Raw genomic sequence first — 18,958 nt, forward strand, 5'->3', positions numbered from 1 at the left:
TTTCCTGTTTATCGAATCGAGAAGATGGAATGATGAGGCGTAAGCAAAAATTCACAGTTTGACAAGTTAATGATAAGGGTCAGTCCCACCTTCCATCAGAATGGACTTCGAAAACATTCTTTCACTAGCAGCTCAGAACTCCAGCTCGAAACAGGTATTGAAAGTTCAAACGTGTCCAAATTAAAATGCAAGTTAATGTACAAGCTGTCATATGTCAGTGGCATGCCGTAATTAAATGTACAACATATACTGTACAATACTTTGCCGTTTTTTGGACGAATTCGCACACATCTTAAGTCCTCTACTGTTAATTAATCACGCTTAATTTCGTCGAAATCTTTAGACTAGTTTTAGTATTAATGGCAATTTCTCTCGAATTAAGGAAAGGTTAAATTATGTAGCATTGAAAAATATGGCTGATCATTAATATATCATTGTACATAAATACTTAGATGGCCATCTATAGACAATCGTTATAATTTTTTTTTTTTTTTAAGTAATTGTGTTGGTCTAGTTATATTATGTCACATAATCACATGATTTATTGGACTACTACCACAAAATAGCTTATAACTTAAAAAATAATTTTCTGTCCAGTTTTTCTCGCCAAAGTATTTAATTAATTCCCCCACCCCTTCCCCCGAACACATACACCCTTCTTCTCAACTCCTCAAAGATACAGTACAGCTCACGAGTATCCCGACACCCACCGTGTAAAAAACACGGTGGAAAACGGTCTGTGTCGCACCGTGCACACGGTGTGACACCGTGTATGTGTATTGGAAAATTCAAGAAAAAGCACCATGTCGCACCGTGGCCGCCTGTGTAACTCCGTGGTCACTGTGTTACTCCGTGGATATCGTTACCTGAGACGTTGATAGAAATAGCGTATGTTTCAAAATTCAAATCAATTTAATTCATCTTGGGTTTTTTTTCTAAACACACGTAATGTTGTAACTGACGTTCCTATTAAAATGTCGGGAGCTTAAACGTCTTATTTCTGTTTTCTGTAAACACTTTCTGATTTATCAATTAATTTACAGCCTTACTTTAAACCAACTAAAAATGAGAAATGAAAACATTTCTGATCATGTTTTTCTAAAAACATGTGCTGTGGTAAATAACAACCCCATATTACCGGTGACTCGAATAATTTGGACTTCAGCTATTTATGTAGCAATAAATAAACAAAAAATCTCTTTTATATTATAGATTATAGATAAATACATGAACAAACTCTTGTTAAATTATATTCAAGCATTGTACATGTATTAAAAATATACCCGCATTTCATAAAATAATTTTCAACTTTATAAATTTCCGTATAGCTGGTAATGGCCTCGTGATTTCACATGAAAAAAATCACTCGTGCGATGTACGGAAGCTGATCAGGTACACAGCATTGTCTTTCATCTTGGGTTCCATACACAACAGGTGTTATTGTCTGTCTTGTTAGGTGTCATTGGAATTTACAACTAACTTTGTGTATATTTGGACGTCTGAACAGGTGTACTCGAGATGCCGTTATTCACACCTTTCCGCGAACACCTGTTTGGTAACTCATCACAACCCGTCTTGTGTATGGTCTGAATATATCTAACTTCTACTTTGTTAGTTCAATGATTTTTCCTAATCTCTAACAAACAAAAAAAATTGTCTGTAGATATGTACACAAACAACTACACGTAAGACTATCGGCGCGTGGATCTGGGGAACAATTCAGCAACTCTATAAATGCGGGAATTTCAAAGTATTAACTTGCGATAAGAAATTATTAACCCGGTACACATACATGTATGTACGAAAAAACCTGATTGATTAAAAAGATGAATGAGATAATAACGGTCACTTTTTGCAAGCATTTAGAACACACAACTTTATTGATGTGAAATAGCGTCGAAATTTTAACGAAAAATCTTTTTACATTGTGAACTTTACAAACTTTTAGTCATTGTGTTGAAATCATTATTAAAACCATGAATCTAAAATAAATGAATTAAACTCATACAAATAGAACTCTGATAATTCTAAAATGATTGCACAAAAGAATAGAGAGAGAGAGAGAGAGAGAGAGAGAGAGAGAGAGAGAGAGATATTTTACAACGTAATATTCCAACCCTAATACATGCAGTATAAGAATAAAGAAACTAAACATTTCAAACACTGAATATTTCATTGTTTAACATTTTTCTATTTTGCGGACTTAAAAAAAACAATAGAGCGGCATTTTTCCATATCACGGAAGGAGCACGTGGTCTATCTCACGGGCTGATTTGATTGACAGGGATAGCACGTGGACCCTGACTGAATATATTCTATCGCAATTTTAGGGAAAAGGGTTCAATATAATGGAAACTATAAATCTAACTTATTACACTGAATTAAAAGTAAAATGTACTTAAATCAAACTCATACTAGTATTCTCTCTCTCTCTCTCTCTCTCTCTCTCTCTCTCTCTCTCTCTCTCTTATATGACGATCATTAAACAATCAAACAGTAATTATTGCAATACTGAGTAAACTGTAGTTTCTTGGAACACAAATAATTTCTAATCTCAAGTTGCTATAAAGATGAAATAAAAAAATATCAAGTACCGATCCACGGATTCTAAGCGCTATGAATATGTACCGTGCGGTACTACATGGACAAGTACATCACACATATGTATAAAAGAAAGAAAATTTAAAAATATATTAGATATAAAGCTGTATAATTATATTACTTAGAGAAAGTACATTTGTTTTCGACAACCCGTTAGATTTGTTATCGTTGAATAGAGTATAAGTGAGAAAAGATCACAGTTATGGTTCTATGCACCATTGAAACTGCCAAACTACAGTAACTACGATTACTACAGTAACTACGTTTAAAAACGGATTGAAACAAAAACTTATTGAACCATTTATTTGAATGTTAAAAAGGAAAAGAAAGTGTTAGTGTTTTAATTGATCAATTTGAAAGCTTTATGTGGGCGATATCGTTTTTTAATATCAACAAAAATCAACCGTAATAATCACATACGTCTGAAAATTGCGTGCCTAAAAATTTTATTTATTTCTATTTAGGGTCTTCCGTTTCCAACGGAAGACCCTCTTGTTATTCTACGGTTTCTTTTTCATTATTAGGGTTTTCCGTTTTCAACGGAAAACCCTTCTGTTATTCTACGGTTTCTTTTTCTTTATTATTATACTTTTTTTTCTTTTTCTGACTTTTTTGGAGCGTTATTTCTCAGAAACTATTCAATTGATTTACACCAAATTTTTACGAGTTATAAAGCATTAATGTCGCTACTGATAATCAAAATTTCCAATGATTCGTCACTTCCGGTTTCAGATATGGACGATTTTGTAAATTTTTAAGGGTTATTTTGTCCACGCATCTCCTCTTAAACTAATCATGATAAAAGCTTGAAATTTGCAGGGATTGTAGATGAAGGTCTGTAGATTTCCCTCAATGCTTCCAATTGCGAAAAATGCGCAAGGCCTAGAAGCTCGCCTGAACCTGAAAATTAGCACCAAATTTTTTCACAAAATTTTCGCACATTTTCCGTAATATCTTTTGACGCATAAATATTTTGTTAAAACATGTAATGCAAAAGCTGTTTCAATTTGCACGGGCTTTTATTTGATATCAAGAAAAAGGGGCTGGCCCCTCAAATTAGGGGTCAAGAGGGCTCTAAAGTCTATTTGCAATAACTTTTTAGTGAACAATAATTTGTTATCAATTATAGAAGCAAAAATGTTTATTGAACACCTGTTTATCTATACAGTACCATACTTAAGTCATATATTACGTAATTAGGGGTTTCAAGGGGCCAGAAGTTCAAAACCTTGATCATTAATATCTGAAAAAGGAGATATATTTTGAAAAGCAATGTAGAACAAAAGTTGTTCAAAATAATGTTTTGTACAATATGCTACCTTAAATGCTTTTGTTTATGACCCCATTTAGGAGTTAAAGGGTCGGCCCCTAAAACACATTTGTACAGATATCTCAAGAACGGTAAACATTTTGTGAACACTTGTTAAACAAAATATGTTTATATTTACAAGACCTTTCATTTGATGTCAAGAAAAAGGGGCTGGCCCCTCAAATTAGGGGTCAAGAGGGCTCTAATGTCTTCTTACAATAACTCTTTACTGAACAATATTTTGTTATTAAATATAGAAGCAAATATGTTCATTGTACAGCTGTTCATCTATACATTACCATACGTAAGTCATATATTACGCAATTAGGGGTTCCAAGGGGCCAGAACTCAAAACTCTGATCATTAATATCTGACAAGGAGAAATATTTTGACAAGTGATGTAGAACAAAAATTGTTCAAAATAATGTTCTTAACAATATGATACCAAAAATTGTGTTGTTAGTGGCCCCGGTAAGGGGTTAAAGGGTCGGCCCCTAAAACGCATTTGTACAGATATCTCGAGAACGGTTTACAATTCATGAACTCTTGTAGAACAAAATATGTTTATATTAGCGAGACCTTATTTTTGATATCAAGAAAAAGGGGCTGACACCTCAAATTAGGGGCCAGAAGGGCTAATAAGTATTTTCATAATAACTCTTTTCTGACCAATAATTTGATATTAATCATCAAGCAGCAAAGAAGCTTAAATTAAGCTTGATTTAAAACCGAAACCCGTTTTAAAATCGGACGATGCATTACAGAGATATCGGGGTTTAAAAATTGATTTTTCCGGAAATTTTGATTCCCCGTCCTTGATTTAAAAAATAGCGTAATATTTAAAGTAAAATTAACTCGTACCAAAAATATTTGTTAAGCCGTTCTTGAACACATTCGGATTTTTTTTTGTTAAGTCGTTCTTGAAATCGGAAAGGTGTTTGTTAAGTCGTACTTAAAATCATTCGGATTTTGTTAAGTCGTACCAGGAATAATTCGATTTTTTCATATTTTATATTTTAGTTACTCTTGTTATTGGTTTAAGAGCTCTGCTTCTTACAGGAACTTCCAGCTTTACTTCCGACATTAACGGAAGACCCACTCGTTGCTTTGCAACGAGCTTTGCTCTAGTTCTTATTATTCTTTTTTTTCTTTTTCTGACTTTTTTGGAGCGTTATATCTCAAAAACTACCCAACCGATTTGCACAAAATTTTTAGGAGTGATAGAACATCATCGTCGCTACATATTATTAAATTTTTGCATGATGACGTCACTTCCGGTTTCAGATATAGACGATTTTGTAAATTTTTAAGGGTCATTTTGTCCACGCATCTCCTCCAAAACTAATCAAGATAGAAGCTTGAAATTTTCAGGGGTTGTAGATGAATGTCTGTAGATGTACCCCCATGCTTCCAATTATGAAAATTGCTCAAGGCCTCGAAGCTCGCCTGAACCTGAAAATTAACACCAAATTTTTCCACGAAATTTTTGCACATTTTCTGTAATACCTTTCGATGTGCACATAATTTGTTTAAACATGTAATGCAAAAGTTGTTTCAATTTTCACGAGCTTTCCTTTGATATCAAGAAAAAGGGGCTGACCCCTCAAATAAGGGGCCAAGGGGGCTCTAAAGTCTTCCTACAATAACTCTTTACTGAACAATAATTTGTTATTAAATATATAAGCAAAAATGTTCATTGTACAGCTGTTTATCTATACAGTATCATACTTAAGTCATATGTTACGTAATCAGGGGTTTCAAGGGGCCAGAAGTTCAAAATTTTGATCATTTATAGCTGAACAAGGAGAAATATTTTGAAAAGCAATGTAGAACAAAAGTTGCTTAAAATGGTGTTCTTGTCAATATGCTACCTTAAATGTTTTTGCTTATGACCCCATTTAGGAGTTAAAGGGTCGGCCCCTAAAACACATTCGTACAGATATCTCAAGAACGGTTAACATTTCATGAACACTTGTTGAACAAAATATGTTTAAATTTGCAAGACCTTAAATTTCATATCAAGAAAAAGGGGCCGGCCTCTCAAATTAGGGGCCAAAAGGGCTCTAATGTCTTTTTAGAATAACTCTTTACTGAACAATATTTTGTTATTAATTATAGAAGCAAAAATGTTCATTGTACAGCTGTTCATCTATACAGTACCATATCTAAGTCATATATTGCGTAATTAGGGGTTTCAAGGGGCCAGAACTCAAAACTATGATAATTAATATCTGAAAAAGGAAAAATATTTTAAAAAGCAATGTAGAACAAAAGTTGTTCAAAATAATGTTCTGAACAATATTAAACCAAAAATGTTGTTGTTAGTGGCCCCGGTAAGGGGTTAAAGGGTCGGCCCCTAAAACACATTTGTACATATATTTTGAGAACGGTTTACAATTCGTGAACACTTGTAGAACAAAATATGTTTATATTAGCAAGACCTTTTATTTGATATCAAGAAAAAGGTGCTGGCCCCACAAATTAGGGGGTACAAGGGCTACTAAGTCTTTTTATGATAACTCTTTTCTAACCAATGATTTGAAATTTATTATCAAGCAACAAAGCAGCTTTTATTAAGCTTAATTAAAAACTGAAATCCGTTTTAAAATCAGACGATGCATTACAGAGATATCGGGGTTTAAAAATTGATTTTTCCGGAAATTTTGTTTCCGCGTCCTTGGTTTCAAAAATAGCTAAATGTTTATGGTAAAATTAACTCGTACCAAAAATAATTGTTAAGTCGTACTTAAACACATTCGGATTTTTTTGTTAAGTCGTTCTTGAAATCAAAAAGGTTGTTGTTAAATCGTACTTAAAATCATTCGGGTTTTGTTAAGTCGTACCAGGAATAATTCGATTTTTTCATCTTTTTATTTTAGTTACTCTTGTTATTGGTTTAAGAGCTCTGCTTCTTACAGGAACTTCCAGCTTTACTTCCGACATTAACGGAAGACCCACTCGTTGCTTTGCAACGAGCTTTGCTCTAGTTCTTTGTCTTTTTCTTTCATTCTCTTACGTACATCAATAAATATTATATTCTTTATAAGTTTTATTCCTAAATCCTCCTTTTTTCACAGGTAAATACCGCGTGCTACACCGTGTTACTGTCCGTGTTGCATCGCGTTGCACCGTGTCGCACCGTGTTTTTTCTCGTTCCGAGGCCGTAACAGAGAACAATAGATCAAAGGTACCGACACTTCCACGCTCAGCGTGGACTTTCAAACACGGTGGTCGGTGTTTTTGTCGGGATACTCGTGAGCTGTACTGTACTAACTAAAAGAAATATTTTTGTGTTGTTAAAATCTGTCATTATTTTTTTTTTATATTGACTGGGGTCTGCAAACAATATAAGCAAAACATCCTGTCAGCTGCAGCGCTGATCCAAAGTGAATATTTTTTTCCTTCAGTATTTGAAAATTTATATGCTATTTTAAAAGTCTTGTATATAATAATTATATTCATATATTCTGTGTAAAGTACTTTACAAATTTTGATGGAAAATGTAGGAGAAAACCCCCAGCTGCTTATATGTATTATACACACCAAAAAACATGACAAAATAATAAATCACAAGTTTTTAAGAATATGCATTACAAAGTATGGATTAGAATCTCATTCATTTAGCAATTGAGTCTGGAAAATAAAAAAATTGCAAGAAATGAAAGAAGATGTACTTTTTGTAATCATAAAAACATTGAAGATGTTTTTCGCATTATACTAAAATGTTCAGTGTAAAATTCATACAGATTCTTTCATTTTGTGCTAAATTTTCCAGTTTACAATTCATAAAGATCAAGATAAATTAGGAATTATTATTTAAAAAAAATAATCTGTGTTTAAAATATTGTCCAGTTATTCTGTTAAAAAAATACCAAAGAGTTGTGTAACCTTTGTAAATACCTATCTAGACTATGCAACTCTGTTCAGAAATTTATTTCTGTAGCTAAAATTAGACATTTTTTATTTCAAGTGTTAAATCATAATTTCACAATAGTTTTTATGTTTTAAAAGTTGTATGTTGTTTGTTCTCCATAATGAGAAAGCACACTCTGAAGCCTACTGGCTTGGCATGTTGCGTGCCTTATACATGCTTGTATTTTGTATTTGTTTACGATACTGATGAGGTTTTTGTTAAAGTGAAAAGAGGAACATTCCTCAGCTGCTTTGCGAAGTTTTAGCTTAATTGAAAAAGGGGATGCTCCTTAGATGACTTGTCAAGATTTGTCTGAAGTGAAAAGAGGAACGTTCCTCAGATGACCTGTATGGATTTTAATTTTAGTAAAAAGAGGAATATTCCTCTTATGCTTCATGAGTTTATAAGAGGAACATTCCCCATATATGTAATGGCTCAAAGTTGACATAAATAACAAGCATTCTGAGAGTATTGCATAAGCAATACACGTCCCCTACCGGTTTGTGGAAATTGTGAAAACAATGCACTGTTATGCAGAATATCGAACCCGAACATTAAAAAATTTGAATATTAAAAATTAATTTTCTAGAAAATATGTTAACCAGACGCTACAAAAGTGTAAACTTGCTCTGTAGTTTGACATTTTGAAGCTCTTCAGCAAATTTCATATTATTCCCCAAACGCATAAAGGAAAAAAGTGTGGAAAACTGAAGTGGGACAGACAGATGGACGGACGGACGGACGGACGGACGGACAGACAGACGGACTGACGGACACAAAGGAAAGCTATAGTCCCCTCCGGTGAAAACCGGTAGGGGACCAATAATAAGTAACCAATGTGCATGTAATGATAGTGCATTTTATTAGCTAATGAGCAAGCACCGAGTATGTTTAAGAGAATATACTTCTGTATTGATTAAAATAAATAAATATAAAGTATGAACAGAGCTCAGGATTATCTGATGGCTGTATCTTGAGAAGTGAGTTGTTTGGATTCATTATCGGTAACTACACTCGATCATTGATCATGTTTTTTAAAAAATTCTAATACCAGGGTATGTTACAGGTAAAGAACTAATGCCAGGGTATGTTACAGGTAAAGAACTAATACCAGGGTATGTTGCAGGTAAAGAAAAAATATAGTGCACAACTTGGCCCTCCAGTGAAAAAAAAGAAAGACAAAGATGTGAAGTCAGATGTGGTAAAAAAGTTAATAGAAGAGAAAGAAAGAGAAAAACGAGAAGCTGAAGAAGCCAGAGAGAGGATTAAACGTAAGATCAGGGAAGCAGAGGAGCGGAAGAAGAGAGAAAAAGGTAGGTCATGGTCTCATGTTTTTATGCATTTTTTAAATGCTGAATTTATCAATATAAATTATCAAACATTGGTTATAGAGCCTATTTGTGGAGCACCATAAATCTTAAGAAGTGTGTTTGTTTTTTTAAATAAATAAATTTTTGTGACTGTTGTACATACTGACACCATTAGTTAAAAAGAATTATAAGAGAGAAATAAAACAGCTATCAGTATGTAGAACAAATAGATCAGATTTCTGCAAACTTTAAAACATTTCTTGATTTTAGAATTGAAAATAAAAAGAGAAAAGGAAGAAGAGGAGAGAAGGAAAAAAGAAGAGGAAAAGAAAAACAGATTTAGGATCCCTAAGAAAGGGGAAAATTCATCAGGTGCAGAAAAGAATGAGATTAAACCGTCTACCTCAAATTGTACATCATCCACATCTTCACCTTCCTCATCAAATGGGAAAAGTTCAGAGTCCAAAAGACAGGAAACTGAATTGAGAAAGCAGAAATCTGATAAGAAAAATCCAAAGCATATTAGTAAAGTATCAGACAAAGTGAAAAGTATTTCTTCAAGAAAAAGTGGAAGTGAAAAACTTGATCCTACTACAGTTAAACCTACAGCTCTCTCTTCAAATCAGAGAAATTCTCATTTGTATGATGAAATTGAAAAGAGAAAAGTCTCCAATGAGACAGACATTGAAAGAAAACGACGAGAATTTGAAGAAAAACGAGCTCGTCTTCTCCAGCAAATTAAAACGAAAGGCCTAGAGAAAGAAAAACCTGTTATTTCTAAGAAAACAGAGAAGGTTAAAAGCAGTAAAGATTCAGACAAAAAATCAGAGAGAAAGAAAAGTGAAAAACCATTGGAGCAAGTGAAAACTGTAGAGAAATCAAGTTTGACAAACAGCAAAAATGGTGCTATCTTTGTTAAACCAGATTCAAGTAAAAAAGTTTCTGTGAATGAAAAAATCAAATCTCATAACAGTGGAAAAAAAATTCCACCTCCATTGGGTTTTGGTGATCTACTGAAATTAGCTCAGGTCAAAGCTAGTGAACCTGTGACAATTGAAAGTGTTAAAAAAGCAGAAAAGAAGGAACCTGAGAGATTGATGACAAAAGAAGAAAGGGAGCGCTTTATGGAGGAGCAAGCATGCAAATATAGAAAGCTTTCAGTACCTGGAAAACCCCAGTCATCTGGGGAAAAGACGTTAAGTCGGAGAGAAAACAATGAAAAAGTCTCCAAACATTCCAGGGATAAGCTAGTCAGGGATAACAGGGAGGAACGCAGTGCTCCCAAACTTAAAGGTTTACTTACGAATGGTGTGGGAACAAACTTACAAGCGTCCGGCAAGGTTAATTTGACTTCTGAGAAGTCGCAACTGAAGCGAAAATCAGACATTATGAGTTCTACTCACTCCCCCTCTGCAAAAATGATCTCAAATTCCAAATCATCCAGTTCTCTCAGAAGACCAGGCGATCTATCGGATGCAAAGAAAAGAAGACTAGACAGTCCATCCACATCAAAGTCATCTCCTAGTGCAGGACCTTCATCCACAAGGCCAAGTGGTCCATCTGGCAGGCCTAATGGACAGTCATCCAAGTCAGCACAGAGTCAAAGAGCTTATGACTGTGAGAATGAAAATGTCCTGGTGTGCGGGCCTCCCAGACCAAAGCCAGAGGCCGCATTGAATCCATTTGATCGTATTTATGGACAAATCAAGAAAAATAATCCCAAACCAGGTAGATATCAAATGTTTAAAAACAGAATATCTTTGATATATGTCTTGTATAATGGACGTTGTTTAAAGATGTCTGTATTGTATATTTTATTATTTGTTTTGTAGAAATAAGGAAGCGTCGGATTGAGAGTGACGAGGAGGAGGAGGAGAGTGAGTATGATGAAGAGATGGAAGGATTTATTACGGATGAAGGCAGTGATCTGGAGGAAGCTTATAACCAGGACATGGATTACTCCAAACACATCCGACAAATATTTGGTTATGACAAGCGCAAGTAAGTGCAATCCCCCCACTGCACATGTATATAATTGTATCTTACAATGAAATTATGAAATTTTGTTAAGGCAAAGTGTATCTTTAATTGAAATTTTGTGGAAAAAGTGTATGGTAACACTAGTAATGTGTGATAGTTTGTAGATAGGTGAGAGGGGAGGTTTATATATAAGCAAATATGGTTACATGAATGTCTTTCCTTTTGTAGATATAAATATGAAAGTGACAGAGACATTGCCAATATGGAATCTAATTTTGCTCAACAAATGAAAGAGGAAGCCAGAAGGTGAGAATGACAACTATTTGTTTATATTTTCATCAAGAACTGACCAGTGCTCAAATATAGAATGTTAAAATACCTCGCAACAGCAGGAGTGAATAATAACGCTATAAGTGAAATAGCCCCAATGTTTCTAGCATCTACTGGTAATTTATAAACTCACAACCTGCTTATTGGGAATTATTTTCCAGAATAAGGGTAGACAACTTTATCAAATATCATGGATCATATTACTTTATAACACATGTTAATGTGTATTAAGTGGTTTATAAGTTTGTTTTGTTCTTGTTATCAGTGCAAGGCTTGGCTTACAAGAAGATCTGGAAGATATCAAAAGAGAAGAAGAGGAGTTAAAGAGGAAAATGGAAAAGAAGAAGAAGAAATAAATATGGAGGACTGGGTTTTTGCAAAAGACAACTTATTTATGTTATTGTTTGTCTCTGAAATGTGAAATAAGATTCTGTCCTATCATGGTATGATTTAACCACAGTGCAATTATTTTGAAACTGCTATTGTCTTTTTTTATTTTTTTGGCATTCAGTAACATTTTCTGTTTCCTGGTACCTCTTAGGCTTGTTCTGTAGCTGATAGGAGTTAGTACAAGGACTCTTTGCTGTCAAGTTGGTGTGTGGACTTGCTCTTTTCGTTTTTATCAGGGCTTGAGTTGACTTGCTCTTTTGTTGAGGGGATGATGGGAGTATCTGTGATATGTGTGCTTTTTACTTCTGTTGTTCGCACAAATCGTGTGACTCTTATATACATGTATTTGGTGTGGTCCCTATAGCAGATTAATATATCCATGCCAAACAAATGCTTAAGAGCAACGTTAATTGTGCTTAAACATGTTAATTTTTTTTTCAGTGTCAAAATAAAATGTATAAAAAGTGTATTGCAATGCAAAATGTTATGTTTGTAAACAATGCTACAGTCTTTCAGTAAAAGTTAAACCATAATATTTTACAATTAAAACATGCAATTTTAGAAAAATATTTTATGTCCGAGATATTAGTGGTATAAATTAAATTGCTTCAATAACTGACAAAAATTACTGTAATTTACCTATTAAAACTAAAGAATAATGTTAGAAAGAAATTAAAAAAGAGTTTGTGATATTCAGTCTGTTACTGCAAAATCTCCACACTGTGCCAGGCACTTTGACTACTCTTGCAACTTCTGTTCAGAATGCTTTGCATTAGTTGCATATATGCTGTACAATGTATATAAGTAGCTTATGAAGAAAAAATCTTGACACAATTATGTCTCAGACAGCTTTTGTTCAGATATACAAGTAGTTTGATTTTTTTCTTGTGCTTCTGTTTAATTACTGAAATTGAATTCAAGTTTTTCAAAACATTTATATAATAGAAAGGCACTAAAATAGAAATCCAGGTCATGCTATTGGCAGTTTGATTGATTAAAAATAGAAACATGTATATTCAACATTTCATTTAGTAATAATGAGATAAGTGGGTTAGTGAATTATAGACAAGAGCAGCTATAACCAAACATATATGTATTCACCAGTTCTTTCCAAATTGTGCAATAGCTAAACAAATTCATGTTATGGTAGTTTAGGATGTTCAGTACTGTTTTATGGCTACGGTACATAACTATCTTGTAAATTTTGTTGACCTGGAAATGATGATATCTGGATCATCCCAATTGGGTTAATGTTTAGAAAAAATTGGCTGTTGATATTAGAGTATGAAATAGTCTGTACTTGTTTAAAATTATGTCATTACTAAGTTATTCTGCTGTTAAAATAGATTTTTTCATTATATACATATACTATCTCTACATGTGCTAAATGTATATGCCATTATGTGCATCTGGTCATGAAATTTTGAATATCTACATGTATATAATATTTAGGAGCAAAAGAATTGCTGGGTATCTTATTCTCATTATTCTTTTCAAATGTATGTTGATTTATGAACTTCATAATGGGATCGAGTAATTGATGTACAATGTACTTTTGATTGTAGGTTTTAGAAAGTATTTGATTGAGACAAGTACGTTCTAGTACCAATATTTCACAGTTGTTTATCAGAATGAAGTTTGAATGATTAATCAAATGTTTATCAAGATGGAGAATAAAGACTTGAAGAAAACAAGATTAGTGTTTGGTGTTATTTTGGAAACCAATTTTGCAGTTTCTATTCCTGGTGTTCAAAATGCATACTGAACATCGGGCTCTGTATACATAGGTGAAAAACATTCAGATAAACATCTATAATTTTGATTCGCCAAACCTCATGCTGCAAACTCCATGCAACAACACTCCAAAGCTCTAATGTCTACCAAATGTATATTGCTTTTCAAGACTACCCAGGATGAATTGCCATTAACATCATTCTTTATTGAAACTCCTTCCATACAAATCAGAAATTTTGAATGAATGTGAATTCTTATAAATTCTGTCGGATTACTGATCAAGGAAATGTACTGAAAAAGTTGTCTGTTTAGTCAATATATATCAAGTTAAACATGCCAAAAAAAAGGCAGCTATTGTTTTAAAGAGCAAACTAAGTCTGATAAAAATAAAAACAAAATAAGTTTTACTTTGAACAAAAGTGGATTTTTTAAGTTCAATTTCTCTTATAACCCGCCATGAATGATTATTATTTAATTTTATTCATCAGCAGTTCTGAGTGAACAGCATATCAATGATGATGTCTATACCAATATCTAGAGTCAAAATTAAAATGTTTTTTTTATTTACTTTTGGAGTTCGCATTTCCTAGTACATGTATATTCAAACTCGAATCTCTTTTCTGTGATTGTTTATTGTACTATATTGTATCAGTAACAAAACATTCCTAAATAAGAGTCAGACGTCAGTCTCTAACTGACCTAGACACAATAAGGCCAGGAAACATCACAAAGGCATCAAAGAAATCTACATTACTGCATGGTGTCATCTACTCACAACAACATCAAACATATAATGACAGAGGACATCTCCTCAATAACATCATGGGCAAAAACCATATCACAGTCAAATGAACATTGAAGGCATCTAACATGCAATTTCAATAACATTGTAGAGGCACTGAGAACATTCATCTCACAATGGCATTGCTGAGGGCATCTCCTAACAATGGCACAGTGGACATCACAATAACATCATTATTTGCTTACAATAACATCAAAGAGGCTCTGAGACCATCTCTCCCCATAATAGCATGTGGGGCACACAAGAATGTCTCACAAAAAAACATGCAATCTCCCAATGACATCATTAAGACATTTGACACAAACATTACAGGAGTATCTCCTTTAAAATAACATCACTATTAAAGGCCTTATAATAACATTAATGAAGATACCATATCTATTCCTAATTACATCACATCAACTCTGAAGGTATCTTACATGGACATTCATGATAGAGACCTTGGGAACATCTTTCAGTGACATCACAGACTATGGAGACATCTCCCAATGACATCACAGACTATGGAGACATATCTCAATGACATCACAGACTGTGGCGACCTCTCTCAATGACATCACAGACTGTGGAGACATCTCTCAATGACATCACAGACTGTGGAGACATCTATCAATGACATCATAAACTGTGGAGACATCTCTCAATGACATCACAGACTATTGAGACATCTCTCAATGACATCACAGACTATGGAGACATCTCTCAATGACATCACAGACTATGGAGACATCTCTCAATGACATCACAGACTGTGGCGACCTCTCTCAATGACATCACAGACTATGGAGACATCTCTCAATGACATCACAGACTATGGAGACATCTCTCAATGACATCACAGACTATGGAGACATCTCTCAATGACATCACAGACTATGGAGACATCTCTCAATGACATCACAGACTATGGAGACATCTCTCAATGACATCACAGACTATGGAGACATCTCACAATGACATCACAGACAATGGAGACATCTCTTAATGACATCAAAAAGACACTGGGAACATCTCAAAGACACTAAAAACACTGGGGACATCTTACAATGACATCACAGAACATTGGCACATCTCAGTATATCATCATAGAGACATTGGTGATATCTCCTCACAATTATACATCAAGGTTAAAAGTTAGAAACGAGAACTTCTACAACATACATGTACATGTATGTATTACAAGGACTGTTTTTATCAAAAATACTAACTTAATTCATTATTCATTATGCTCAGTAATATGGAAACAAGAAACAGCATTATGTCAATAATACATGTATATTTGTAAGAAAAAATAAACTATGGAGTAAGATAACATCAAATAATTTATACAAAAAAGCAATAAATCTTTTGTAAAAATATAAAACAAAATATAAAATGAAATGGTTTACTAACGGTATCACAGTGACTCACAATTGTACAAGAGAGTGTGAAAGATATAATTTAACAAAGGAAAGGAAATTATAGTCTGACAGTTTAAAGATAGTTGAACAACTGTCAGCGATAAACGTGTGTAATAATTTCTGGAGAATCAAAAGGTTTATCACTCTGTCGACGCTGCTCATATACTGGAAGTTTTGACCAATCAAAAGATGTATAAATTGTGACTGACTTCTTCCTTCGACGAGCATTAATTGCATCCTCCATTGTCTCATAAGGTGGACTGAAAAATGATAACACAAGTTAAATTTTTACATACATATTATGCTATTCATTAAATTCAGTTTTCAAAGTACTTGTAATATTTTTAAGAAAAGTTTTGTACACTTTTGAAAATAAATTAGACATCTTTGCAACAGTTTCTAAATAAAATTATTAACTCACTAAAAATACGTTTTTTTAAAAAATACATTTAATATTAATTAGTATAAAATCATCATCATTGACTAAGCATTTTGTCTGACATTTTTCTTCACATTTCTTTTTACGTTTCAGTTTTGCTGACCATTACTTAGTGTTTGGACCTTGTATTATAGTGATTTTATCATGAGAATGGCAATGGTTACGGGGCTCGTAAACAGTATATCAGTAACTAGCTGTGGTAATTTGAGTGTAAGATCATGTTGGAGTCTTTTATAGCAGTAATTATGCAAAATACTCACTTATCTCTGAGAAAGCTGTTTCCATAGTCTGTAGTATCTGTAATACAAAGACATTTGCTAATGAGTTAGACCTCATTTGATAATACATGTGTTAAGCATTAAATGATATATGGTAATACCTAGTAAGTAACTCTATCTACACTGTTCTTCAAAACATTTTTCTGTCTCAGGAACAGGAAAGGGAATAAGATTTTACAAATTACGTTCAATGTATTTTGGAGAAATAAATATTAACATGTTATTCCTATGAAAAACATACCTGAAGTTGATCTATGAACTTTGTCAGAACTTGAGTAATAAATGGTGGGTGGTCCCTCTGAGCGGCGACCAAATGCCACAGTTTCTCGGATCTTCTCCTGTTCCTGGTCGTAGATCTGCCGCGCTGTGTCACGCTCTTTCTTACTGACCTCTGAAGAACAAATTTCCTCAAGTCATTTTTTAAGTATATATTTTCTTCTTACATGTAATTATGTTTCATTATTTTTTTTAAAAATGGTGGTAACAATAAAAACAGAAATTAAGTATTGAAAGCTCCTTTTTTAAAACTGAATACAAGAATTTTCTAAAATGTTAATTGAAAGAGAATTAAATGAGGGAAGAAAAAATTCCTAAAGTTTTCAGATAAATAACGGATCAACCTAAATTAGTTTAGCTTAGTTTGTGTACAAAACATTTGTCATTAAACATTGAATTCATATGGGCTACCTTGTCGGTCTAGGAGCTGTATGGAAGGTATAGAATTGACAACAAAGATTCTGTAGTCAGGTTCTTGTGCCACAGGATTATTAAACAGATCTGTAAAAAAAACCCACCCTTTTATCAACTATTGATTGGCTTTGACAGAAGACTTGGCAAAGACCCCAACAATTTAATTTTCATCCTCTGACATATTAAAAAGATTTATGTTTCCAAATTAGTAAAAAAAAAGTACATTGATGAAGAAATTATAATGAATATTATTTGTCAGAACTTAAAAATCATATGGTACTAAGTATATGAATGAATAAATATGAAACACCATGATTCATAAATAAAATGAGATTACTTATAAATAATTTAATATACAAATAAGTTTGTGCTGTAAATTTATTTCTATTAAAAGTAAAGCATTCCCACCAATATCTGCCCTTTTGAAAAAACAGGGAAAATTAAAAAATAAGACCTGTGACAATCCTTACTGAGTGTGTGGAGTGTGAGCATCTTTTGAAACTCTCTAACCACCTTCTCTAGCTTTGTCAGCTGGTTATTCTGTAACATCAGCACGCGTAAACAACTCAAATGACCCACAGCGCCAGTGATCTCCACCAACTGGTTGTCTTGTAAGTGTAGCTCAGAGATGTGAAAATTGTTGTTTAGAAAGTTAACTCGCCTTAGCTAAAATTTAAAAGAGAAAAATTCACTCAAAAGAAGAATTTTTAAAATTTATTTTATGTTGTCAATATTAAGATGTCCTAATTTTGAAGGTGAAAAAAAAATAATATAATCACAACAATGTTACTTGCAAGTAAAATTGCTGTTAGTATGTAGTATTAATCAAAAGCTGGTTAAAAGTACTTATCAAGGACTTTACAAATGTGATAAAATAAAATATTTGTAATGACATTTTAAAATTATCAGCATCCTATAGATAAGAGACTTACCCTGTTTCCGTTTAACCATAGAGTCCTGAGAAATTTGTATCTTCCTAAATTTGCTACCTCATCTAGTCCTCTAAAAAGTATGACAGAATTACATGTACTGGTATGAAAGAATAAATTTCTCCCAGGTTTATGATTTTGAGTTTAACATTTATGAAATTTGTGTGTCTATTATCAACAGTTAAAAAAATAAAAATCTTACTTATTTGCCAAATACAGTTGTTCCACATCCTTTTCTTTTGTTATATTTCTTTGCTTTAGGTAGTCCTCTATTGCCTGTAGATATGAGCATGTCATGATGTGTAAATAATCTGACATCATCTATCGTATTATTTTTTTTTTACATAAATTGTTTTACTAATTCAAATCAAATGCATCTTAGATCATATAAGGCACCATATATACTATGATAAAACGGAAATTAAACGAAAATATAAAGATATATTTTTATACACAAATCAAAATTAGAAATGAGTTTCTGTGTTATTTCGTCAAAATATTTCACCTTATCTATTTGAAGAATTACGAAAAAATCTTTGGAATGAATAGGATCGTGCCAATCAGCTCCGTAAAAAAAGAAATGCATAAAATTTGGCTTGTTAAATACTGTTTTAATATATTACAAACCTTTTCTGAACCCGCCATTTTGGTTGCTAAAACTAACACAAGTAAAGCTAGTTCAACATGTAGTTTGGTAATCTATGAGAACTATACACTATCAATTCCCACAAGTGATAGTCAGATGACATGTATCTAAATGATAAATTTCGAAGTTATAAAGTTTTGTTTAAACATTTCTTTCAAGAGAATTTTTATAAAAATGAAAAGTCCGAAACAATGCTTGTTAAACCGA

General features: G+C 33.0%; 2 protein-coding genes across 2 annotated transcripts; one reads left to right on the plus strand and one right to left on the minus strand.

Annotated features, from left to right (window-relative positions):
• The first annotated feature begins 18 nt into the window (after positions 1–18).
• Positions 19–13,527, plus strand: LOC128164998 (protein SPT2 homolog). Its single transcript, XM_052829174.1, has 6 exons — positions 19–154; positions 8,950–9,136; positions 9,404–10,861; positions 10,966–11,134; positions 11,342–11,419; positions 11,709–13,527. The coding sequence occupies exons 1-6, from the start codon at positions 101–103 to the stop codon at positions 11,797–11,799; spliced, it is 2,037 nt and encodes a 678-aa protein (XP_052685134.1). The 5' UTR covers positions 19–100; the 3' UTR covers positions 11,800–13,527.
• Positions 13,528–14,179: 652 nt separating this feature from the next.
• LOC128175080 (leucine-rich repeat-containing protein 72-like) lies at positions 14,180–18,852 on the minus strand. Its single transcript, XM_052840490.1, has 8 exons — positions 18,733–18,852; positions 18,308–18,381; positions 18,109–18,178; positions 17,647–17,842; positions 17,174–17,263; positions 16,728–16,877; positions 16,469–16,505; positions 14,180–16,029 (listed from the first exon to the last, which is right to left on the minus strand). Exons 1-8 carry the CDS (start codon positions 18,748–18,750, stop codon positions 15,864–15,866), a joined length of 801 nt encoding a protein of 266 aa, XP_052696450.1. The 5' UTR covers positions 18,751–18,852; the 3' UTR covers positions 14,180–15,863.
• Positions 18,853–18,958: the final 106 nt, after the last annotated feature.

This window comes from Crassostrea angulata, chromosome 1, assembly GCF_025612915.1.
Source record: "Crassostrea angulata isolate pt1a10 chromosome 1, ASM2561291v2, whole genome shotgun sequence".
In the NCBI taxonomy this organism is placed as follows: domain Eukaryota; kingdom Metazoa; phylum Mollusca; class Bivalvia; order Ostreida; family Ostreidae; genus Magallana; species Magallana angulata.